This window comes from Dendropsophus ebraccatus, chromosome 9 (genome assembly GCF_027789765.1).
Source record: "Dendropsophus ebraccatus isolate aDenEbr1 chromosome 9, aDenEbr1.pat, whole genome shotgun sequence".
NCBI classification, from domain to species: domain Eukaryota; kingdom Metazoa; phylum Chordata; class Amphibia; order Anura; family Hylidae; genus Dendropsophus; species Dendropsophus ebraccatus.
Window position 1 is genome coordinate 32,347,915 of NC_091462.1, and position 27,084 is coordinate 32,374,998.

Below are 27,084 nucleotides of genomic sequence, written 5' to 3' on the forward strand. Positions count from 1 at the left end.
TCTGTTTGTGTGTGGTATTACAACTTTGCTTCATTCACTTCAACAGAACTGAGCTCCAATACCACACTCAAACTGAGGACAAGAGTGACGTTTTTGTCAGGAGAAAATCAACTAATCCTGCATAACCCCATTAAGTGTGTTATCCCATAACTTATTATTTATCCATAGGTGATCAATATCAAGTAGTCTGATCCCTACAAATTGCCCTTAGCTTTCTGAGTGAGTGGTGTAGCAGTGTGCATCCTCAACCACCACTCCATTTATTCACTCTCAGAAGATAGCTGAGCATTGCACTTGGCTATCTTCACCAGTCCCATAGGGAGTGAATGGAGTGCCAGCTAAACATTCACTCAGGATGAAGGACCCCCGTTCTCGAAATCGATGGCAGTCTGCGCACTCGAACCCCCAATCTGAACTCTTTATCCTGGGCCTTAGCCCCACCGAACCTCCACTCTTGTTCTTTTTCTAACAGACGTCGATAGGATTAGTTTTTCCAATAAACTCAGAAAAGTGTGCCCATATTTATCTTCTCTTTCTAAATTGTTCACTGTGCATTCCCTGACCTCGGATTCTGCAATCTGCATTCTTTGTAATTTAATCATCTATGCAAGCAATTTTTAAGCGTGTTTTCTTTGCAATAGATCATGAGGTAATGAAGCAGAGAACAAGGGAGATGTATTAAGGATAAACAATTCAAAGAGAGCTGTAAATTCACTCGGCTTGGCGGATAGCGGGAGACTGCGACTAGGTTTTGGAATGTAATTCCTAATAATAACGTTCTGAGTCGAAACCGTTGTTTATTGCTGCGAAATGACGAGGCCGATCAACATTAATAATCAGTATTCCATTCATTTAAATTAAAACATCAGGGCATGGAGTGGCGAGCCTTTGGCCATTGGGGATAATTGGCTCATTTATTTGCATTAGTTATGCATTTGTCAATAGGAAACTTGCTAGGGTTTAGTTATGATGAATTAAAAAGAACACATCTCAGAATTTCCTATTACTCGGAATCTGGCGGTGATATTTCGGTAATTTTCTTGATGAGCGGGTTGCTGTGTAGTAATTTAATAGAGTTTAATTATTAGGATAGAATCTGAGCATAGACGTAGGAACCATTGGCTTATCGTTTTCATTCTATCATCAACCTAAGCTATTTCCCGGTTTCACATCACATCTGGATGAATCTAGTTGGCCTAATGCTCATGGTCATATTATGGCTCAGTTTGTGTATAGTTGTCATAGGGCGCCCATAGAAACGCTTGAGGCCTTTTATATACCGCCATATGCACCTCTGATTTCATATGGCTCATTGGGGAGACTTTCTCCCCAAGAAGCCATGATTCTAGAGGAAAATAGCTCTGTACAAATGGCTCCCAAAGGAACACTGTATAGCAAAAGCTGCTTTATAATATGGAGACTGATAGGATGCTAGCTGCCACGCAGATTTTCGGCTCTACCGCCCAACATTTTAATCCACCAAAGTGTACCTGTCACTATAAAAAAAAAATTTGAGAGTTCAGAGAACAGTTCAGAACATAGTTCAATTGCTACAACAAGCAGAGAGAAGCAAACATCTGAGTGCTTCTCTCTCCACTTTTTATACATACATATGCTTACATTGGAAGTCTGTCTCAGTTATGTGTCAATCACTGTAAGGCTATGTTCACACTACCTATATTTTTGTATAACTATGGCCGTTGTTGCCGATTTCAACAATGGCCGTGATTTATACGAAAATATACGTGCCTTTGCCACCTATGGAATCCTGGCCAGGGCGTATACACATACTATACACTCCGGCAGGGATCCCTAGCGGTGCCGCAAACAACTGACATGTCAGTTTTCTGCGGACGCTATTAATTGAATAGTGGCTGCAGAAAACCCTGTCAGTGCACACTATGGAGTGAGCGGCCGGAGCTCCATAGTGTGCAGTGGGGAGTTCTGATGCGGGTGCGCACGGATGTGCCCGCATCAGAACTCTGCGGCCCTAAAGATCATCCGGCCAGTACTGCAGTACCGGCTGGGATGATCTTTTCAGAGACCGGCCGCTCCATGACACGGCCGGGTCACGGAACGACCGGTCTCTTACGCCATGTGAACATAGCCTAATAGTCCCCTTGTTGGACATGAAAAAAGTTAAAAACAATATAAAGTGCATAAAACAAAAAACATTCTCCCCCACCCCTTTAACTAAAAAGTAGTTTTTACCTTATTCTATATAAGACATAAATATAGAATAAAAAACAGGTATCGTCGCACATAAAAACCTTACTATGATCGTCCCAAGAACAGCCACAAAACCTCAGTAACACCTACATTGGATAACATTTTTTTTGTGAAATACCATAAACATTTGATATGCGCCCAATATTCCATAAATAAATTCCTGCATTTTCCTGTTTCTGCATCATTTAATAGCAGTAATTAATCATTTCATTGCTGTCCATCTGTCCTATGCGTCAACACAATGAATTTCCAATGTGTGTGAACATGCCCTAAGAGGCACCAGCTCCTTAAAGGGAAACTATCAGCAGGTTAGAAGCTTCTTACCTTCATCCTCAGTTTCCCTGATATTAAGAATTGAATCCCAATGCTAATAAGTCATTTTGGTGCACTGGGGGTGAGACCACTGCTCCCAATGCACCGATCCAGCTTGGCCATGCGGCTAATATTCACTAGGAGGCTAGTCCTGTGTTTTGAGACTCTTCAATGAGGCTCCACGGGCTCTTCTTTTTGCATATTCATGTTTCCCAAGGGGCAATGCAACTAGGATTGCACTGCATTGAGTGCTTTCATTAGCAGCCGGCAGTGTTATAGTTTGGCTGGTCTCCCCGAGATCAGCGATCTGTTTCTCTCATTATTTATTAGGAAGGGCAGGTAGACGATGGATTGGTGCACTGGGGGTGGTATTCCTACTCCCAGTGCACTAAAACAACTTATTAGCACAGAAATGGTGCTGAGCATGACGGTAACTTGCCTTCATCCTCAGCGCCCTGTGTGCTATAGGGACATATTAGCACATTAGATTCTTCTAACCGACAGTTTCCCTTCAAAAAATCTGCAGTGAAATTTGGGCCAGTTCTGAGCTTCATATCAATATAGATTGACCTATAGTTTGCTTGGATTTGTGTGCTGCAATTTATGGTTTGTAAAAATCCATATATAAGGTTATTTGATACTTGTTAGTGTAATTAATCTCTTACCTGCATGGTAAAGCTATATATAATATTACAGTAAGTTGTAAAAATGACAAACTCAGCTCTACTACATCTGTGTAATATGCCTATGTGGATAGCCGGTTTACAGAATACATTCAAATTGATTTCGGGTGACAATAGAAAAGCCACAAACCCAATTGTGAGACAACAATGCTGTGCGTGTGAGATTAGATTCAGACAAGTATTGGCAGATTACCATCAGGATCCATCAATGTCATTCCCCAAATGCTGAAGGTCATTTACCAGCAGTAAAATCTGCGTCTTATCTCTATTTACACCGATGGGCCTTTGTTTCCCAGGATTTATTTGTTGGGTTTTAGGGTGTTACGGGAAATAAGGAATCCAATATTTTAAGTACAGATTAGCACATGATTTCCCACTATCCCAATATAATATCTAAGAAAAAAATGTCGCCCAAGATCATATCAAATATTTAAAGTGGAGATTTAGCTTTATTGCTTTTTTGGGAATGGACAGACGACAACCAATATGGCTGCCATCACAACCTAGAGCAAAGTGTCTCCTTAGTTGCATCATCCAGTGACCTTGGTTACCTCCTAATTAAAGAGGTTATCCAGTGCTACAAAAACTTGGCCACTTTCTTCCAGAGACAGCACCACTCTTGTCTCCAGCTTTTGCGGGGTTTTGCTGCTCAGTTCCATTGAAGTGAATGGAACTTATTTGCAAACCGCATCTGAACTGGAGACAAGAGTCGTGTTGTCTCTGAAATAAAGTGGCCATGTTTTTGTAGCACTGGATGACCCCTTTAAAGTCAAGTCCCTATGGTGGACCTCATGACAGTAGCTTAGTCATAACAGGTATATAGGCGACCAACAAGAAATTTGGAAGGTTATTATATACATACAGTATATAATCAATATATTGTTATAAAACAGCTCCATATGATGCTACTTTCACTTAGAGAGTTTATGGAACGGTGGAGCAGGAGCAGCATCCCTGGAAGCTTGTAGCCATATTCTTCAGCTTATTTACATAATGCATGAAGGCACACAGGGGGAGATCTATCAAACATGGTGTATAGTGAAACTGGCTCAGTTGCCCCTAGCAACCAATCAGATTCCACCTTTAATTTTCCAAAGAGTCTGTGAGGAATGATAAGTGGAATCTGATTGGTTGCTAGGGGCAACTGAGCCAGTCTCACTTTACACCATGTTTGATAAATTCTTCAGTGTCTTTAGCCATGCACCCAGGCAATCACTGAATGAAGGACAGCATCGGGCCCAGTGATTGGCTGAGCAGGCTGTCACTCTGTGCTCAGCCAATCACTGACTAACTGAGAAAGGACAGTGCTGTGGCCAGTGATTGGCTGAGAGGGCTGTCACTCTTGTGTCCACTCAGCTGCACAGCTGTCCCTTAGTCAGTGATTGCCTTAGCGCATTTCGAAGTAAAACATCACGAACATTGTGAAACGAATATTTAAATGATTTGCTCTCTAAGCATAATAATTATTCTATTCTTACCTAACCATGCTCCCCCAGGGTCCTCCTGTGGCATCTTTGGGTCCCCCACTTGTCTTGGAAGTGACAGCCCTCTCAGCCAATCGCTGACCATGGTGCTGTCACGATTCAGTCAGTAATTGTCCAAGTGGGTTGTCACTGCCAAGACAAGTCCATCTCTGAAGTAGCATGAGCATTCAGCTGGGGACCCTGAAGACATGACTGGTGGACCCCAAATGTAGTTAGGTAAGAATAGCAAGTTTATCATGCTCTATGTAGCCCCAGCAAAATATTTTAAATGGCCGGAATATTCCTTTAGGGTGCGTTCACGCGCACTGGATCTGCAGCAGATTTGAAGCTGCAGATTCAAAGCAAATCAATTCTAGGCCATCAAATCTGCTGCGGATCTGCTGCAGATCCTGTAGGTGTGAACGCACCCTTAAGGAAGTGGTTGCTGGCAGTAAAAATTATCCAGTGCAGTGTGCATGAGAAAGTTGTGCGGTCTAGTGCCACCCAGGGGCGGTCTTGGCATTTCTGGGGCCCCAAGCGAACTTATGTCTGGGCCCCCCCCCCCTCAACACACGCTCCACAACAATAGACCGCTGTGTGCTGCCCCCAGTAGTATATACCCCTCGTGCACTACCGCCAGTAATATATACTTCTCGTGTGCAGCCCCCAATAGTATATACCCCTTGTGTGCTTCCCCCAGTAGTATATAGACCCCTGTGTGTTCACCCAGTTATATATAGCCCCCCCCGTGTGCTCCCCCAGAAGTATATAGACCTCCTGTGTGCTGCCCCAGTTGTATATAGACCCCCTGTGTGCTGCCCCCAGTCGTATATACCCACTGTGTGCTGCCCCCAGTTGTGTATATATCCCCTGTGTTCTCCCCCACTAGTATATAGCCCCCCTGTGTGCTCCCTCAGGGGTATTTAGCCCCCCTGTGTGCTCCCCCACTTGGATATAGACCTCCTGTGTGATCCCCCACTTGGATATAGACCCCTGTGTGCTCCTCCAGTTGTATATAAACCCTCTGTGTGGTTCCCCCAGTAGTATATAGACCCCCTGTGTGCCCCACCAGTATTATATAGACCCCTTGTGTGCTGCCTCAGTAGTATACAGACCCCTGTGTGCTCCCCCAGTTATATATAGACCCCGTGTGCTGTTCCCAGCAGTATATAGACCCACTGTATGTTCCCCCAGTAGTATATAGACCCCCTGTATGTTCCCCCAGTAGTATATAGACCCCTGTGTGCTACCCCAGTATTATATATAGACCCCTGTGTGCTCCCCCAGTTATATATAGACCACCTGTGTGCCTCACCAGTAGCATATAGACCCCCTGTATGTTCCCCCAGTAGTATATAGACCCTCTGTGTGCTCCCCCAGTAGTATATAGCCCCCCGTGTGCTCCCCCACTTGAATATAGACCTCCTGTGTGCTCTCCAAGTTGTATATAGAACCCATTCTGCTGCCCCAAGTAGTATATAGACCACCTGTGTGCTGCCCCCAGTAGTATATAGACCCCTCTGTGAAGCCCCAGTAGTCTATAGCCCCCCTGTGTGCTCCCCCAGTTATATATAGCCCCCCCTGTGTGCTCCACCTGTTATATAGCCCCCCTGTGTGCTAACCCCATTTATATAGACCCCCGATGTGCGCTCCCCCAGTTAAACAGACCCCTGTCTGCTCCCCCTCCCATATAGTATATAACACAATAAAACAAACACTTATACTCACCTGGGTCCGGGCGTCTCCTCTTCTCTTCACTCTTGTGGCCGCAGGAAGGGTTTTCCCTGTGATCACAAAAGGCCGTGCTCCCCTTGTCCTGGCGCCGATGCTCCAGTGATGTCACTGGAGCACCGGCACCACAAGGACAAAGCTGCCACTTGTGACCGCAGGGAAAACACTTCCTGCGGCCACAAGAGTGACTGACAGGAAGGGAGCCAATGGTTCCCGCCCCCGGTCAGTGCTGCTGCATGTAACTATGAGCGAGCGGGGCAGCGGCCTTGTCCAGCCGTCTTGAGCACAAGAGCGGGGCATGGGGGCCCCCTTGGATGTTGGGGGCCCCAAGCGATCGCTTGGGGTGCTTGGTGCCAAAGACCGCCACTGGTGCCACCCCCTGTTTTATTCTATCCTGAAGGATACCACTGCAGTTTTGCTTGTAGTTCTAGTGCATTTGAGCTGCAAAATACAGGTCTGAACAGAGACATGACATGACAGCTACCATTACCAGTCCAGACCAGAGGACCAATCCAGGTATCAGGCAAAATTTGTGGAGTCCTTATGTTGTTTACCGTCATAGCCTGGGAGTGATATTTGTAGAGGTTGGAAAGTACATCCTTCAGATGGGTGAGATGGCTGCTTATATTCTCTTAGGTCAAGGATGGGGAACTGTCCACCCTCCAGCTGCTGCAAAACTACAGTACTATTCCCATCATGCCTAAAGCTTTGGTTGTCCAGGTATGATGGGAATTTAAGTTTTGCAACAGCTGGAGGGCCAATGGTTCCCCATGCCTGGTCTAGGTAACTCCTAAGCAGCTCTCTGTGGGTCTAGTTCTAGATGTTACAGACTTGGACTTAACTCTACTCAAAAGCTGTGAGGCTCTGGCCCAAGTGGTGCAATCACATCATTGCATTGCACCTTAGGGTGCTTTTACACAGAGAGATTTATCTGACAGATTTTTTAAACCAAAGCCAGGACCAGACTATACACAGAGAACAGGTCATAAAGGAAAGACACAGATTTCTCCTCTTTCCTAATCCATTCACGACTTTGGCTTCCAAAATCTGTCAGATAAATCTCTCTGTGTAAAGGCACCATAAGGTGAAGTACAGCCTTTTTTTCCTGCTACAATGGAGTGGCTGGTCATGCATCCTGCTACTCACTACTTTCTCTATGGGAGATGTGGAAACACTGCCTACGACTATATCCATGTTTTCCACATAGCCTTAGGGCTTTATCCAACTTCAGCAGCCACCGCTAATCAAATGCAGAACGTTCGGGTTCGGATGGACTCGAGCATGCTCCAGGTTCGCTCATCTCTAGTCCCTAGTGATCACCTAGTTATCCTCTATCCTGTGTATACGGGATAACCTTGTCAGATGAGAAGACCCCTTTAAGAAATACAACATAATGTTTGTTAAATTATTTCAACTTGAGCAAAAATCTAAATTGACATAAAAGAAGTATGGGTAAATAGAGAGCGGATGGCGGTGGCGGCAGCATGTTCCACCTTTATAAATAACCTCCTTCATCTCTATTGTTAATCACAGTATCTCCCTCCTAGAACTTAATTTATGGGAAGCACATTTTACAAATTCTATTAAGGAGACTGAAACCCGCTCCTCTAGGAGTTTTTAAAAAGATGGATCTCAGCAATGTAAGTGTTATTAAGAAGAGAGGAGCCGGTGCGGAGAGATTTACAATCAGCCTAAATAAATGAATACAAGCTTCTCCAATTTAACCATGACAAGACTTCTGTACCTCTCCCAGCATTTATGACTCCAGCCATATGGCTTATTATCCGCTTGTAAAAAAAAATTCTGGCTGCACAGAATATATGTTCTTCTCTTTGTAAATAAATGGGGGCCAACTGGAATCAGCTTGATTTACTACTCATAGAACGGCTACTTTCATGGAAACAGAGCGGAGCCCTCTATTCAATGTTATCATCGTGGAGCATGCGGCATTTACATTTCTAAAGACTCAGTGTTCTTGTAAATAGAGGGTAAGGAATATTCCTGTGCAGATACATGGCATCCTGGGGCAAAACCGCAGGGAATAAAGAGGTTACACTATTGCCTGCGGCCTGAAGGGGGCATCAAAGGCACATGGTAAGTGGGGGCTTTGGAACAGTTAAGATTTTATGGCCCGAGAGGTTGACGTTAAGCCTCTGAGGCATGGCAGGATGTTTGTGAGTCTGTAGTAAATTACTGAAGCATCACTACCAAATTCAAGTCTTCCAGTACTTAACAGCTGCTGTATGTCCTGCAGGAAGTGATGTATTCTTACTAGTGTGACACAGTGCTCTCTGCTGCTGTTTCTGTCCATGTCAGGAATTGTCCAGAGCAGTAGCAAATCCCCATAAAAACCTCTCCTGCTCTGGACAGTTCCTTTCATGGACAGAGGTGGCAGCAGAGAGCACTGTGTCAGACTGGAATACACCACTTCCTGCAGGACATACAGCAGCTGATAAGTACTGAAAGACTTGAGTTTTTTTTAAGTAGAAGTAATTTGCAATTCTTTCTCAAACTTTCTCAAAACCAGCTTATTTAATTGTATTTTCTGTGGAGTTCCTCTTTGAGGGTGGGTTCATACTACGGAATTCTCACAGACAATGTCCGCGGAATTCCGCAGTATGTCCGCCCGCACGGCTGCGCGCCTTTCCGCCGGCTCCATAAACACCATTCTATGGGCCGGCGTATTCCGCTATCTGCCGAAAGAAGTGACATGTCACTTCTTTCGGCGAATAGCAGAATACGTCGGCCCATAGAATGGTGTCTAAGGAGCCGGCGGAAAGGCGCACGGACATACTGCGGAATTCCGCGGACATTGTCTGCGAGAATTCCGTAGTATGAACCCACCCTGAGATTAGTTTGCCGGTATATTTTTTCTCTAGTAAAGCTGGGTGACAATATGACCTCTGTTACATCTCCCACATTACAGTTTTTCTAGTAACTAGGAATGTACCATCAGGCCTGAACTGCAACACTGGAGATGGGCCTACCCACCCCCAGTGGGAGGAAACCCCTGCCCCTCTGTGATGCTGCTCCATTGATTCTAATGGAGCCGTTTTATAGAGGGGCGGGATTTCCTCCCACTGGGGGTGGGTAGGCCCGTCTCCAGTGCTTCAGCTTCATATTATGTGTATTACGGTGTTTGTTTTAATCTGACAACCCTTAAAGGGGTTGTCCGGCGATAAAAATAGAATGAAGGTAGACCTGCTAATCACTGCAAGTCTGGCTTTTTCTAATACACCTCGTTCAGCCGCTATTACTAGGGAAAGCGCTGTTCAAGTACCCATTCTGTTACAACATTCAACTAAACGAGCCATCATGGTTGTGCCAAGAACGCCTGAGCAGGAGATACTTTTTTCGGCTATGTTCACACGCAGTATTTTTTGTCAGTATTTTTCAACTAAAAGTGGTTGAAAACACAGAAAGGCTCTGTTCACACACTGTAAAAATTCTGTGGATGGCCGCCATTTAACAGCAAATAATGCCCATTGTTTTAAAATAACAGTAATTTTTTGTCAGTAAATGACGGCCATCCACTAAATTTTAACAGTGTGTGAACATAGCCTTTCTGTATTTTCAATCCACTCCTGGTTATGGTTGAAAAATAGTGAGCAAAAATACCGTATGTAAAACACTAGTGCTCGTGCTTTTGACAGGAGGTCTTAAAGGGGCTTTCCGGAGAAGTCTTAAATAGAGATGAGTGAACCGGGTTGGGGTTCGAGTCAATCCGAACCAGAACGTTCGGCATTTGATTAGCGGTGGCTGCTGAACTTGGATAAAGCTCTAAGATTGTCTGGAAAACGTGGATACAGCCAATGACTATACCCATGTTTTCCACATAGCCTTAGGGCTTTATCCAACTTCAGCAGCCCCCGCTAATCAAATGCCGAACGTTCTGGTTCGGATGGACTCAAGCATGCTCCAGGTTCGCTCATCTTTAGTCTTAAACTTTAGAAGCTCAGAGCCTCTGTGTGTGGGCGTGCACATGTGGGGTGGGGTAGTATGGGTTATGACAGCGACAAGATTGTTTAAATTGTTTAAAAAAAATAATTATATTAATAATATATATATATATATATATATATATATATATATATATATATATATAAATAAATAATCTTATTTTAATTTGTATTTTATGTGTATGTGGTATATGTAACCATATACATTCCCTTTTTTATGTTGTGGCACTGACTATTATTAATATATTATTTCTTCATCAATATTCCTTGTGGCAGAACCTCTAGTTTTTTTTTTCTTAAAGGGGTTGTCCAGTTTTTTCATATATTCTGTTAGGGTAATTTTAGTTAACGGAGGAAGGTCATTTGTTCGGGATCCTTTTCTCATGTACAGGGACGAGAGCTGCTACCAAGCTATACTGTACTATGCTATATCAGGACTGCGAGAGTTCAAGGTAGTCTAGTAACTTGTTGCACACCCTGGAACTCATTTTCAATCCTTTATCGCATTACAGTAAAGAATCAGGTGTCTCTTGTATGTAAAACCCAGTAATGAATGAGACCTAATGGGAGGGTAGGCTCTGGACACGGCATTGACATGATTTAAGCTCCGCTGGCTGATTCTCATAAAGACACAATGAAAGGTTCTGCAGAGAGGCTCCAAACATCATTTTAAGCATCAGATTTCAGGAATTAAGCTCGGAAATTCTCCCCTGCAATGATGTCCTGTGCGGCAGGCTTACAGGATGACTGCAAGAAGCTGAGCTGCAATCTAGGCATTCAGTCCAGGTGAGGCTCATGCAATGCATATATATATATATATATATATATATATATATATATATATATATATATAAAATGAAAGTAACGTTTGAGTTGAGCTAAAGCTCTGGCTGTCCAGGCATGATGGGAGTTGTAGTTTTGCAACAGCTGGAGAGCCCAGGTGCCCTACCCCTGCCCTAGAATTTAGCCTCCTGCAGAAAAAATGATGACATAGTGGAGATGTACCATAGGGCTCATTTTGGCTCTTTCTGTATGCATAAATCTTGTTTATATTAGCATTAAAAGTTGCATTTGTATTTAGTAGTAAAATATGGCAAAGGATTTAACTTTATATGGTTCTTAAAGGGGTTGTCCAGCGAAAATCTTTTTCTTTCATATCAACTGGTTTTAGAAAGTTTTATAGGTTGGTAATTGACTTCTATTTAAAAATCTCAAGTCTTCCAGTACTTATCAGCTGCTGTATGTCCTGTAGGAAATGTGGTTTTCTTTCCAGTCTGACACAGCGCTCTCTGCTGCCACCTCTGTTTGAGACAGAAACTGCCCAGAGTAGTAGCAAATTCCTATAGAAAACCTCTCAGACTGGAAGGAATACACCACTTCCTGCAGGACATACAGCAGCTAATAAGTATGGGAAAACTTGAGATTTTTAAATAGAAGTAAATTACAATTGTTTATAACTAGTACCCCTTTAATATTTAATAATACGATGTGACAATTGAATGTATTATTTTTACATACATATACTTGTCTGGTGTTTATCTGAATTTCCAGATTGCCTTAGTACTCAGGGCAGTGCTCTACAACCTGTTCCTTTCCAGCTCTTACCAAACTGCAACTCCCAGCATGGAAACTGTAGTTTTGCAACAGCTGGAGTAGTAGGACCCTATTACTGGACTGTGAATCCTAATTTGCTCATTCCCTCATTACATAAGCTGTTTTCAAGGTCCGAATGGTTGGACCTTACCAGTCACACATCAATGCTGTATATTATAGGGATTTTCAAGGTTTATAACATTGATGGTGTATCTGGTGCAGCTGTTTGGAAGAGCAGCTGCTACAACACCCAAACACAGTGAGCGGTGCCAGAAGCCTTGTATTGGTGACTGTGTACTGGGTTACTAGTGAATTTGAATATAAGTGAAGCTTCAGTAGCCCACACCACCACAACCACCACCATGACACAGTAGATGGTGCAAGGCGTCTGGCACCAATCACTGTGTATAAGTGCTAGTACAATAGCTGATTGTTAGGGGTCTTGGGTGTACCACACTTCTGATCAGCCATTGATGGCCTATACTGTGGATAAACCATTCAGACAACCCCTTTAAGAGGAAGCCGCTCTTAAAGAAAATGTATCGCCTAGATACTGATACTGATGACCACCAGATGATAAAAAGTTTTCATTTTTGTGTAATCTATTTCTATTTTCTGATTGTTATTTTTGTACATTGTTATGGGGGCTGCTATCTTACCTGAGCTGTTTTTAACAGCATTTAGTGACATGCTTTACAGCAGGCCTCATTGACATATACAACAATAGACAAGATCTGTCCCCTTGAGATGAATGTGAAGAATTACTGAGCTTACTCAGTGACCTTTGAACGGGGAGCTGCTATTGCCTAATACTGGTGCTATATATCGATCACCTCTACAGCAGCCTTCTCCTATCAGCTCTCCTCTACATCAGCCTCCTCTTACCACTTCTCCTCTACATCACCCTCCTCTTACCACTTCACCTCTACAGCAGCCTCCTCTTACCACTTCACCTCTACATCACCTTCCTCTTACCACTTCACCTCTACATCAGCCTCCTACCACTTCACCTCTACAGCAGCCTCCTCTTATCACTTCTCCTCAACAGCAGCCTCCTCTTACCACTTCACCTGTACATCAGCCTCCTCTTACCACTTCATCTCTACAGCACCCTCCTCTTACCACTTCACCTCTACAGCAGCCTCCTCTTACCCCTTCACCTCTACAGCAGCCTCCTCTTACCCCTTCACCTCTACAACACATTCCTCTTACCACTTCACCTCTACATCAGCCTCCTCTTATCACTTCACCTCTACATCAGCCTCCTACCACTTCACCTCTACAGCAGCCTCCTCTTATCACTTCTCCTCAACAGCAGCCTCCTCTTATCACTTCTCCTCAACAGCACCCTCCTCTTATCACCTCTCCTCTATGGCAGCACTATTTTGTCACCTCTCCTCTACATCAGAAGCCTCCTCTTATCACCTCTTCTCTACAGCCGCCTTCTCTTACCACCCCTCCTCTAAAGCAGCCTCCTCTTATCTCTCCTGTACAGCAGCCTCCTCTTATCACCTCTCCTCTACAGCACCCTCCTCTTACCACCTCTTCTCTATAGCAGCATTCTCTTATTACCTCTCATCTAAGGCAGCCTCCTCTTATCACCTCTCCTCTACAGCAGCCTCCTCTTATCACCTCTCCTCTACAGCAGCCTCCTCTTACCACCTCACCTCTATAGCAGCATTCTCTTACCACCTCTCCTCTACAGCAGCCTCCTCTTATCACCACTCAGAAAAGGTACTGAATTTTATCCCAAGAAATCTGATCTGCAGAAAGGGGTGGTTTTCTCTAACATGATGCTAGTTGTGTTTGTTTATTACTGTAAATATAAGAAGAATTTCCACTTTTATGTTTGGAGATTATTTTATTCTCTGAAAACTTTTATTTAATTTTCTTTTACCTTATTGTAAAGATGTTGTAAAGCTGAAGCTCAGCACTTACTTCCACTCCCATGTCTAGCCCAAATGCGATGTCTAATAGCTGCACAATGTTGCATGGGTTTTGCCCTTATGTGATGATCAGGATATGGCGGATGTCAGATGTAATAGACAGATGGCACCTGTTGTATATAGTAAGCCATACACCAAGTTAATAGTAAGCTGCTGAAATAGAAGCTGAACATTACTCTGATTGGCAGAATTACCTTGACTCCTATGGACAGCTTTTCTTACAGACACTTAAGCTGTCATATGGGTAAATGTGCTGGAATGTTAATGCGCTGTACAAAGCTTGTAGAAGTGACACAAAAGAGAAAATTGACGTGAAGGGGAATTGTCCCATCTACTACATGACATTGCATTTATCACTTCTAAGGAATCAGCGTCATTGTGTTTCAGTATGTGGGAGCTGTCCAGTGCTGAATGAGCGGGCACAGCACTCTCCATAGAAATGAATGGAAACAATTATATACAACAGTCCTATTCATTTCCATACAGTATGGCTGAACACGTGTGGTCGTCACTTTTTGGCCAAAATTTCCTTCTGGTAAGTGGCTGTAAATGGTCCGGGATAAACGAAATATACAGCAGAATATATAGTTTAATGCATTTACTAACCTGCAGTCATTGATACATTGGGCGGTGGCATCTGAAATAATAATTGTCTTTCTCCCCAATATCATGGCTTAGAATAACCTTGCAGTAAAGCAGATGAGGTTGTCCTGGACATGAGGATACAGAAACATATGCCTGAATAATTTCTGTAATTTCTCCTGATGTGTCATTCTAGGTGTCTTATTAAGGATTTTGAAAAGAGGCCATCAGTCATCCATCTGCTGGAGCATCCATTCATCAGACAGGCCCATGGTAAAGACATGGCCTTACAGAACCAGATGGCCAAGCTCATCTCTACTCAGCAGCAGTCGGGGTCTATTGCTAAAACTAGGTATGAGACCTTTCTAGCGTCCTTAGATACAGTATAGAGACACACAAACGCATATATAGTCTTTCCAGAGCTTGTAATCTATATAATAAAAATGAAAGTCTGTCTGTCTGGCTGTCTGTCCCGTGTAGACTTCCAAACGCCTGAACCGTTTGACCCCAAATTTGGCACACAGATACATTAGGTGCCCGGGAAGTTTATTGCGAAGGTCCCGTCCCTGCTAGATGTACAGGAGAGGAGGGGGAGGGGGAAGAGCGGTGCCCCATAGAAATGAATGGGAAAATCTCCTCACTGCACACAGGTGAAATAATTAGCTGCAGCTGCCCAGAAGTTGGCAGTTGGGAGCCTTAGCAACCAATAGGATTACTGCTTTCACAGGGAGCTGGAATCTGATTGGTTGCTAGGGCCAGCTGCCTCACAACAGATCCACAGAAATAACTGGTAGACCCCCTACTCCATCTATACAGTGCATGTATACAGGACCCCCTACTCCATCTATACAGTACATGTATACAGGACCCCCTACTCCATCTATACAGTACATGTATACAGGGCCCCCTACTCCATCTATACAGTACATGTATACAGGACCTCCTACTCCATCTATACAGGTATACAGGGCAGTATTACCAGCTGCTGCTGCCCTAAGCACTAAACCTGAAGACGCCCCATCCTCACTCACCAATTAACATCAGGATAGGTAGGTAATAGCTCCAGACCTCACATTTAACACCGCCACACCAGACCTGACCAGTACCGCCATACTGTGACTGGATAACACCACTATACCAGACCTGACCAATACTACCATACTGTGACTGAAAAACACTGCCATACCAGACCTGACCAATACCTTCATACTGTGACTGGATAACACGGCCACACCAGACCTGACCAATACCGCCATACTGTGACTGGATAACACCGCTATACCAGACCTGACCAATACCGCAATACTGTGACTGGATAACACCACTATACCAGACCTGACCAATACCGACACACTGTGACTAAATAACACTGCCATACCAGATCTGACCAATACCTCCATACTGTGATTGGATAACACCGCTATACCAGACCTGACCAATACTGCCATACCCCCCCCCCCTCGAAAAGACACCAGATTTTCTGAATGGGAGGATACTGCCCCTCTGCAAGGTGCTACCCTAGGCACCAGACCATGTGTACCTAATGGTAAATACGACCCTGCAGGTATACAGGACACTACAGGTTTGCAGGACCCCAAAACTATACACTACAGGTGCACGGGACCTCCACTAACTATATACTACAGGTATACAGGACCCCAAACTTTACACTACTATACACGACCCCAAAACTATACACTACAAGTATACAGGAACTCCACCAACTATATACTACAGGTAAATAGGACCCCAAACTAAACACTACAGGTATATAGGACCCCAAAACTATACACTACAGGTATACAGGAACTCCACCAACTATATACTACAGGTATATAGGACCCCAAACTATACACTACAGGTATATAGGACCCCAAAACTATACACTACAGGTATACAGGACCTCCACCAACTTTATACTACAGGTATACAGGACCCCCAAACTTTACACTACAGGTATACCGGACCTGCACCAACTATATACTACAGGTATACAGGACCCCAAACTATACAATACAGGTTTACAGAAACCCAAAACTATACACTACAGGTATACAGGACCTTCACCAACTCTATAATACAGGTATACAGGACCCCCAAACTTTAAACTACAGGTATACCGGACCTCCACCAACTATATACTACAGGTATACAGGACCCCAAGCTATACACTACGGGTTTACAGAAACCCAAAACTATACACTACAGGTATACAGGACCTTCACCAACTCTATAATACAGGTATACAGCACCCCCCACCAACTCTATACTACAGGTATACAGGACCCCAAACTATACACTACAGGTATACAGGACCCCAAAACTATACACTGCAGGTATACAGGAACTCCACCAACTATTTACTACAGGTATATAGGACCCCAAACTTTACACTACAGGTATACAGGACCTCCCCCAACTCTATACTACAAGTATACAGCACCTTTACCAACTCTATACTACAGGTATACAGGATCCCCAAACTTTACACTACAGGTATACAGGACCCCCACCAACTACATACTACAGGTATACAGGACCCTCAAACTATACACTACAGGTATACAGGACCCCCAAACTATATACTACAGGTATACAAGACCTCCACTAACTATACACTACAGGTATCCAGGACCCTCAAACTATAAATTACAGGTATAGAAAACCTCCACCAACTACACATTACAGGTATACAGCACCAACTATTTACTAAAGGTATACAGGAACCGTGAACTATACAGTACAGGTATACAGGACCTTCACCAACTATACACTGCAGGTATACAGGACTTCCCAAACTATACAGTACAGGTATACAGCCCTCCCCCCTAACTATACACTACTGGTATACAGGACCTTCCTCAACTATACACTACAGGTATACAGCCCCCCACCCCCCAACTATGCTCTACAGATATGCGGGACCCCTAAAAACTATACACTGTAGGTATACAGAACCCCTCCAACTATGCACTACAGGTATACACTAATTTCACTGATGAAACAATACCTTTAGATTGGCCTCCTGGGCACCTTAGAACAAATCTAATTAACACATTGACACTTTATACCCGGGCAGCGCCGGGTACATTTTCTAGTATAATCTAATGGTTAGATGAAACATCTAGTATCAGATATATATGTTAAATGGATACCTCTGAGGGTTCCACACAGTAGCATTTTTCTCCATAGGCTCCCATTGTTAAGACACACACACACACACACACACACACACACACATATATATATATATATATATATATATATATAGTGGTGCCTTGGATTACGAGCATAATTGGTTCCAGGACCGTGCTTGTTATTCAAATTCACTCTTCTTTCAAATTCTCTTAAGAAATCATAGAAATGCAGACGATTGGTTCTACACTCCAAAAATAATGATTTTATATTCTGAATAACATGTAAAACAAATGAAACAAACATTTATAAACAGCTGAATATGTGATATTATAAGTTACTGTACAGTATAGCAATCAGCATGTGGTGTATAATGTATAGACTTCGAAAAAAGGAGGACAGTGGATCCAGCACATCCAAGTAATCCAAAAATGAAACTGTTAAAACATTAAACTTTGGCGCGAAACGTGTCGTCTAGTCACAACTTCATTCCAATATGGGCTTAAAGTGTCACTGTCGTGAATTTTTTTTTGCAGAAATCAATAGTCCAGGCGATTTTAAGAAACTTTGTAATTGGGTTTATTATCCGAAAAATGCATTTTTATCATGAAAAAGCAGTTTGAAGCTCTCCCCCCTGTCTTCATTGTTCTCCTATGGAGAGAGCTAAAGAAAAGACCAAAACAGGACAACAAAGAGTTAATCTACAAATCCCTCACGGGATATCTCCTGTGACAGTCACCAGTGACCTGTCTGAGCTCAGATTACAGCTGTCACCCAGATCCATGCCTGTAATCCTCTGTTATCTGCTTTCTGCTGCTGGCTAACTCCCTCCTTCCTCCTCCCCCCTCCCCTCTCCCTAGAGCAGACAGGGGACGTCTCCTGCAACAAGTCACAATTTTCAGATTTTTCAGAGTGGATGAAAAAGAGGAGGGAGGGGGGGACCTGGGAAAAGGCTTTTTACATGCAGATAATGGCAGATTTGGCTAATAAACCCAATTACAAAGTTTCTTAAAATCGCCTGGACTATTGATTTCTGCAAAATAAAAAAATACGACAGTGACTCTTTAAGTTTTAACCGCAACATGGATTAAAGTTTAATGTTTTAACCATTTCATTTTTGGATTACTTGGATGTGCTGGATCCACTGTCCTCCTTTCTTCAAAGTCTTTGCTATAAGTGGGTTGGCTACCCGGGATCCGTGCACCCCCTGGCCACAAGTAGGCTCCAGGATCCTAAACAGGTGAGCTGACACGACCTTACATACATGTTTTGTATAATGTATAGTAAGGGCATAAACCTGATAACACGGCAGCAGTTTGTAGATACAGGATGGAACTGCACATCCCCATAATGCAGTAGCGTAGTACAACAGGCTAGAATAGAGATGCAGGGCTGCTGTCAGAGGTCTGTGTGGTCACATGACAGCAATGGAGAAGGGGTGTGTATTCAGCATGGACCAATCAGGGCTAACAGAGATTGCAGGGAGCATAAAGGAATGAGCAGGGCAGATGTGGGCACATACATGCAGCACACTCTGTCCGGGGAGAGAGGGGTTACAGCTATGCAGAGATTGCCTCCACAGACCTGTCCCCTGATGTAAGCCCCAGCCTGAAGTGGATCTGCTATGATTTGGAAGATGAGGGAGACTTCCTGGGTCAGAGTACAGTGCTGTAGACCACGCTATGCAAACCATGCCCCTCCCCCACTCACCCTCCCACCCAGTAGAGGGAGCTCTTAAACCAAAGCAATGCTCTTAAACCAAGTCACAATTTTGAAAAACTTGAGCTCTTAAATCAAAACGCTCTTAAACTAAGTTACTCTTAAACCAAGGTACTATATATATATATATATATATATATATATATATATATATATATTTGTACGTTCTTTTCTGGAAGCCTCTGTATGGAATGGTGCAGTCTGCTGTGTTAGTCCATCCATCCATCCATCAAATAAATGCAAACCTTGATGTATACTGCTTGAGTGAATGCCAAAATGATGCTGGACAGGTAATAGGGGCTGGGAGCTTTGTCTGAATCCAATCTTTTTGGGGACTTGATTTGGGCAAATCACAATGTAAAGTCCCTGCTCCTATACAATACATGGTGAGGCCCAGCCCAGTGAATACATTGCCTATTACACATACAACAATGACTGGACACACAGCACCTGGCCTACCCTATGTAACTGGGCAATGAATACCTCACCATTCAGTGTAGAGGCGCAGGGATTCCTGCCTTTGATGGTAACATCAGATGGGCAGAGAGTCCTTGCTCCTGTATACTGAGCTGTCAGGCATATGCCGCTCGCATTCTAGTCTTGCCCGGAGTATAGCGGTGATGCTGATTGCCACTTACATACCCAACATTTCCACAGTGTACGTCTTGTTGATGAATGTACAGGATCAGTGAATTTCTGCTCCTGTATGAATCTGAATTAATGTCAAATCCAAATTAAAGTTGACCGCTGATCAAAGGGGTATTCCACTCAAACATAACTTTTCTTATGTTGCTGTCCATGGTGAGACTGACAATTCCTTCCATACTTGTTATTCAGTCTCCTTCCCCCAGTTCTGAGTTGCTGCTTTCAGCTGAAGACACAAAAAAACCTGTATGTGAGTTTTTTCTCCATCCCCCCCCCCCCCCTTTCCGAGATGGCTGATGTAAACAAGACCCTATCTGGAACTTTGTGAGTTCATCGGAAACTTGACCAGAACAAACCTCCCAGCATTACAAAGAAGCTACAAAGTTGCAGATAAAGCCTTCCAGTCTGAGACATTAGATGTCTCAGAAGGAAGGGGGTAGGAAGGGGGAGATGGTGGGAATAACTCACAGTTTTTTGTGTCTTCAGCAGAAAGCAGTAGCTCAGAACTGGGGGAAGGAGACTAAATAGATAACAACAAGTGTGGAATGAATTGTTAGTCTCACCATCAGCAACATATCAAAAGTTACCCCTTGAAAGCCCTCCTGAAATTTCTTTTTATACAAATACACACATATAAACACAGCAACACACTCACACACTCTAATGGCTTGTTATAAGTGGTGGGCACAGAAGGACAGCCCTGCTCCAGCCACCAGCTATTTGTCTTTAGTTTTGAATCTCTCTCCTCCCCAGTTGTACTGCCATCTACTGGTGGAAGGTGAACATTTCCCCTGCAATGTTCTCTGTGCACAGTATATGATGTCTGTCTGACCAGTAGCTGCTTGCATGTGACTATTTCCTCCAGTGCCCACCTCTGCTGCTTACGATATGAATAGGTTTTATAGATCTACCATGAATGTATGATCAATCTGGGGGGACAGCTAGAAATCATAGCACCCCATTGCAGTTGCCGCAAACTGTACACCCATGGATCAGTGGATTGTGCATTGCATGGCATTAAGGTAAAAGGAGCCACCCAGAGACCCATAAGGTCACACTGTTCCTATCTTGGCTCCATAGCCATGTACCATTAAAAAAAAAAAAAAAATTAATGCTATTGGAACGGTTAGGCACAGCACACTGTCTACAATCGCAGCGTACCATAAGCACATCAGCAAATGCCTGCACATGGAACCTCCCAGGGTGCATGTGGCGCTTTGTCTTTGTATGTATCACTTACAATGCAGTCGTATGAAGAGTGCAGCCATGTGTAGAAGCCTTTAATTGTGTGTGTTCTGCAACCATCTGCGGTCGGCCTGCGCCGCTGTAGTCACAATGCAGGATCTCATTGTCATTACTCACTTGATCATTGCTCTGAGGATTGTTCACCTTCAGGTCAGCCGAGCACGAGGCAGTGCCACATGGATGGCTTTAGCAGAGACCACAGGGCCATGCATTAATGCTGCTGTCAGAAATAGGGTCACAGCCCATTCAATGGGAGTATGTGAACTTGTCTGGCTGGAGACTGTTGTACTTTTTAGTAGGCTATTGGCTAGTTATGTGCTTGTCAGATATATATAGTGAGTGTAGAATGTAGAATTGATTCTAACAACAGAATTTGATTATCTGTAACATATGCATAGGGATATATATATATATATATATATATATATATATATATATATATATATATATATATATATTGTTATTAAACCACAGGCATGGTGCACAGCTATGAAGCGTGTGCCTGCAGCAAAGAATTCAATCAAAATCCTTACTTCAATATCAGAGGAAGCACAGCACTCCACTGCAAACAGTTTGTATTTTATACCACAGCAAACAAGGAGCAACGTTTCAGCCCCACATAAAATATACTTGAGAAAGGCTCCATGTGGGGCTGAAATGTCGCACTTTGTTTGCATTGGATTATTACATTGAGTGCTGCAGTTCCTCAGATAGATAGATAGGGAGATAGATAGATAGGAGATAGATAGATAGATAGATAGATAGATAGGAGATAGATAAGATAGATAGATAGGAGATAGATAAGATAGATAGGAGATAGATAGATAGGAGATAGATAGATAGATAGATAGATAGATAGATAGATAGATAGAAGATAGATAGATAGATAGATAGATAGATAGATAGATAGGAGATAGATAGATAGATAGATAGATAGATAGGAGATAGATAGAAGATAGATAGATAGATAGATAGATAGATAGATAGATAGATAGATAGGAGATAGATAGATAGATAGGAGATAGATAGATAGATAGATAGATAGATAGATAGATAGGAGATAGAGATAGATAGATAGATAGATAGATAGATAGGAGATAGATAGATAGATAGATATGACACATCTTGGATATATATCAATTCTAGCAAGCCATAGCAATACAGATACTAATACTAAGGTAAAATATATATAACAGCCTGCTATCTTCATCATTATAACAACCCAACAGTATAAAATTGGTGGAGGGGCCTTGTAATGATTTGCAAGTACAAATTGGCGTGCAGCTACAGGACTCACACGACCTCTTTACACATTTGGAAGTTGGACTCCAGCTCATCTAATATGCATGACCCATCCTAAGTTTAAAAGGCTCCATGACCATTTAAAGGCTATGGACGCCACTGGAAAGCAATTTTTTTCTTTACTCTTGAATTGTTCTGTGGTGCAAGAAGTTTTTTTTTTCTAAACTTTAAACTCTTTACTTGCAGGATATGTTAAAAGTGTCACTGTTGTGAATTTTTTTTTTGCAGAAATCAATAGTCCCGGCGATTTTAAGAAACTTTGTAATTGGGTTTATTAGCCGAAAAATGCATTTTTATCATGAAAAAGCAGTTTGAAGCTCTCCCCCCTGTCTTCATTGTTCTCCTATGGAGAGAGCTAAAGAGTTAATCTACAAATACCTCACCCTCTATCTCCTCTGACAGTCACCACTGACCTCTCTGAGCTCTGATTACAGCGTTCACCCAGCTCTGTGCCTGTAATCCTCTGTTATCTGCTTTCTGCTGTACTCCCTCCTTCCTCCTCCCCCCCTCCCCTCTCCCTAGAACAGACAGGGTACGTCTGATGCAACAAGTCACAATTTTCAGATTTTTTTGCAGTGGATGGAAAAGAGGAGGGAGAGGGGGACCTGGGAAAAGGCTTTTTACATGCAGATAATGGCAGATTTGGCTAATAAACCCAATTACAAAGTTTCTTAAAAACTTCTGATTCTGATTGATTTCTGCCCAAAAAAAAAAAAAATATATATATATACTACAGTGACTCTTTAAAGTTTTCTTTGGTGCTAATCTGTCCTTTTTTAAACTATTACACTGTTCGTTATTTAACTTTTTTTTTTTTTCCAGTTTGTTTGGGAGGTGGGATAGGAAAAAACAAGCATTTATAATCCGGGTTGTTGCAGACATATAATGTGTCTTTTATTTATTGTTTTAATTAGTTACATAATAAATTCATATTATTAAACAAGTTTAATTGCCACTGTCAGTGTTGATTGCGGCATCTAAAGGGTTAAAGGCTAGGATATTCATCGTTACCCAACGTGGATGATGTCCCTGTGGCTTTCATACATGGCAGACTGGGATAACCTTTTGGTGTTAATACTCTATAGTATATATAGTATGTGTATAATATGGTATATGATGCCAAGAAGGAAACTTTTTAATAGAAGAAACTGAACACAAGAACAAGGGGGCACAATCTGAGATTAGTTGGGGGACAGATCAGAATGGACCATCAGACCTATGTAAAACATTTTTGCAGGACCTAATCGGCACCAGTGCCAGTATCCTGGTGGCGTGGTCCTTTTTTCAAAACGTTCGGTTCCCGTGCTTTCTTGTGGTGCATTGGCCAGACTCTATGCACTAAAGGTGGGCCCGATGCCCCCAGTGTGATGATATCCCCACCCCTCTGTGATGCAGTCCTGCTTGGTTCTAATGGAGTCGCGTCACCGAGGGGAGGGGATATAATCACTGAGCCCGCCTCCAGTGCATAGAGCCAGGTCAGTGCACCTCAAGAAGAAAATGGCACTGACCATGGGAATCACTGTGATCCCTGCACTAATGCCAGTAAGGTACTGCCAATTTTTTTTGGCATCTGATGGTAAATTTGCTTTAAGGGTGCGTTCACACATACAGGATCTGCAGCAGATTTGATGGCGCAGATTTGAAGTTGCAGATTCAATGCAAAGTAACTCTGGACGATCAAATCTGCTGCGGATCTGCTGCAGATCCTGTACGTGTGAACTCACCCCCAAGGGGTATCAGGATTTTAGTATATGAAGGTTATTTGTTATCATACAGTTGTCAGGGTTCTGTCTTGTACTAAGTCATATACCTGTGTGTCCATCACATGACCAGAACAGATTGTAATCCAATGGCAGAATTCTGCTTAATGACAGCAAGCAGAAATCTTGCAAACAACTAATATTGATCGTATGTATGTTTTAATTATGTTAAAAATAACCTTTTGCAGAAAAAAAAAAACAACTTTCATCTCCCTCTAGGGTCAGAATTTGGGGAAAGTTTTCTAACATCAGCAAAGATGGAATAATATCCACTACCAACTTCAACCTGTTTTTTTAGCTTGCATCCATTAAATGACATCGAGCTCACAAATCTCTGTGCGGCCGATGGGCGCAGGCAAATTTGCCACATTTCTAATTATATGCAGATTCTTTGTAACTATTCATTTCATTAAATTGAAAATGTTCATATCGTACAATTACACAATTACAATTATTTATAATTGTGATTTTATTATCATGAACAGCTTTTACACAAAGCTACAGCAATGAATCAGACAGCTGCAGTTCTACTTGTGTCCAGAAGGTGGCAGAGCCTCACTTCTAAACAGAAGTCGTTATGCAAATCATTCAGAATTTAGCCTGGCAAAGCTCACGACCACTTAATACTGTAAGAAAACCCGTAGCTGACGCGGGCACCATTAGCATCCTGCCCAGTGACTCATAACTGCATGCGGCATGGGTTAGTCATTCTGTACATTAGCATCTCCCATTGTTTCCTTGTCTATACATATATATATATATATATATATATATATATATATATATACATACAACATGAGTATACAGGCAACTGCATTACTTTCTGTCTGAGCCATTGTGACACATTGCCTATAGTCAATTGATGCTTCCTTTTCTTTATGTATCTGTTACAGTATTGGACAATAGACTGATACAGAAGGTCAAAATAGGGTTCAAAATGAGTTGGTTCTTATAACAGAGACAGCTAAATGCCCCCATGTTGTTGTTACAATATACTATAGGTATATAGGTATGTAACAGTTGGAACACTATGCCCCAGGAGACCCTCCATAGCCACATCCAGTGATCATTTTACCTGTATCACTGTTTAAACCTCAAAAATTAGACCTACTGTAGGTTGTCTTAACCTGAAGTTTTCAAGTAACTAGTGGAAATAGAAGGCTGTAGAGAAGTATGCCTGTAGCCTCATTTGTGCAATGTCCAACGATAGTGCTACTCCTATTGTACATACACTTTCTCCTGAGAAGATGCCTGGAATAATTGTTACCCCATTTGTTGTGCCCCCCTGTGGTGTACGCTCGACTGGTCACTTGCTAGGTGGTAACGTGTGACGCCACTTCTCTGGTGGTTGGACGGAATATAGCTCAGCCAGATGTTAGGTTGTCGTGATGCCAGTGCCGGTTGGGCACACATGTATGGTGGCACATCTGCTTTTATTTTAAAGGGTCTGGCTATATCCTTTCCCCTGTGGTCGGTGACCTGCCAGGATGTGAGGGGGTCCCTTGGTCGCTTATCACGGTGGTCTGGAGTGGAGTTGTGACCCACTTGGACTATTGGTACCGCCACCCACAGAAAGGGGAGATGACCCAAGGAAGAAGCAATGACTGTGTAGGTGCTTAGCAAATATCCACTGAGTTCAGTTAAAATAAATAAACTGTTCTTTACTGTAGGAAGACTCAATACAGTTGTCATGAATGTGCCTGTGCCGAACTCCGTGCGCCCCTTGGCTCGTGCTGCGCGCCTGAGATGGCGCTGATATTCAGTGTTTTTGTATGTTTGTGCAGTGTCCTGAACCTTGTCTGAACACTGCTCTATTTCCTTCTGTGTTTGTTCAGCCACACCCGCTTTGCCTGAGATACTCCTGGCCACTCCGGAGTTAACTCTGATGCTGGTTAACTTGTCTGGTCAGGTTGCTCTTGCCCCAGGTGTTCTGAGGAGATTAGGGGTCTGGTCCAATCAGCTCCTGCACTGGACCTCTGGTCTCCTATATAGTGTCTGCCAGCCTGCCTCTCACTGCCGGATATTGAGCTTGTCTCTGCCTGGTTCTGGTTCTCTTGCTCTGTTTATTCTGACTCTTTTTGCTTTGTATTTCTGACCATCCCTGCTAGCTGCCTGCCCTGACCATATTGCCTGTTTATAGACCTTGCTTCTTGGATTGTGTTTTTGTACTGCGCTGCCCGATTGTTGTGACCCGGACTGTCGACTATTCTTTATTGTGTTTTGTCTGTCTGTCTTGTCTTTGTGTCCCACCAAGCCAGTACAGGGACTGCCGCCCAGTTGCTGCCCTAGGGTTTAGCCTAGGGGGGCAAGTAGGTAGAGTCAGTGGGCGGGGCTGAGCTTAGGGCTCACTGTCTTGTCTTGTCCTGCTGTCCGGTTCCTGACAACAGTGATATATATATTAAGATCTTGACTTGATAATATCTTTAGTAACTCGAACTGTGCTGGGAAGTTGTGAGAGAGAGATACAGTTATGCCGACTGAGATGTGTGCTGAGAGGTAGTAGAAGTTCTGAGAAGGAGAGAGGAGAATGTCAAGAGATGTCCCAACCCAGGGTAGAAGTGTGCTCTGCCGGAACTTTAGAAGGAGAATAAATAGAATACTTTAGAGTAGAGAGAATACTTGTGCGCTTTTTTTGACTCTTTGGTCTTTGTATCACCTAATGCCCACCAGTGTCGGGCGACCCGTCCTAGAGGGTGACACAAGTCCCAAACCTTGTTACCTGGGATGAGCAGAGTGGTCAGAATTTTCCGATTACACCTGCACTACGAGTACATAGGCTC

General features: G+C 43.1%; 1 protein-coding gene across 1 annotated transcript in view; it reads left to right on the forward strand.

Annotated features, from left to right (window-relative positions):
* MYO3B (myosin IIIB) overlaps window positions 1-27,084 on the forward strand; it is a 279,760-nt gene that overhangs the window by 114,467 nt on the left and 138,209 nt on the right. Inside the window, exon 10 of the mRNA XM_069985142.1 lies at window positions 14,695-14,850. Coding sequence (XP_069841243.1) covers window positions 14,695-14,850 — 156 coding nt within the window. The remainder of the gene's footprint in view (window positions 1-14,694; window positions 14,851-27,084) is intronic.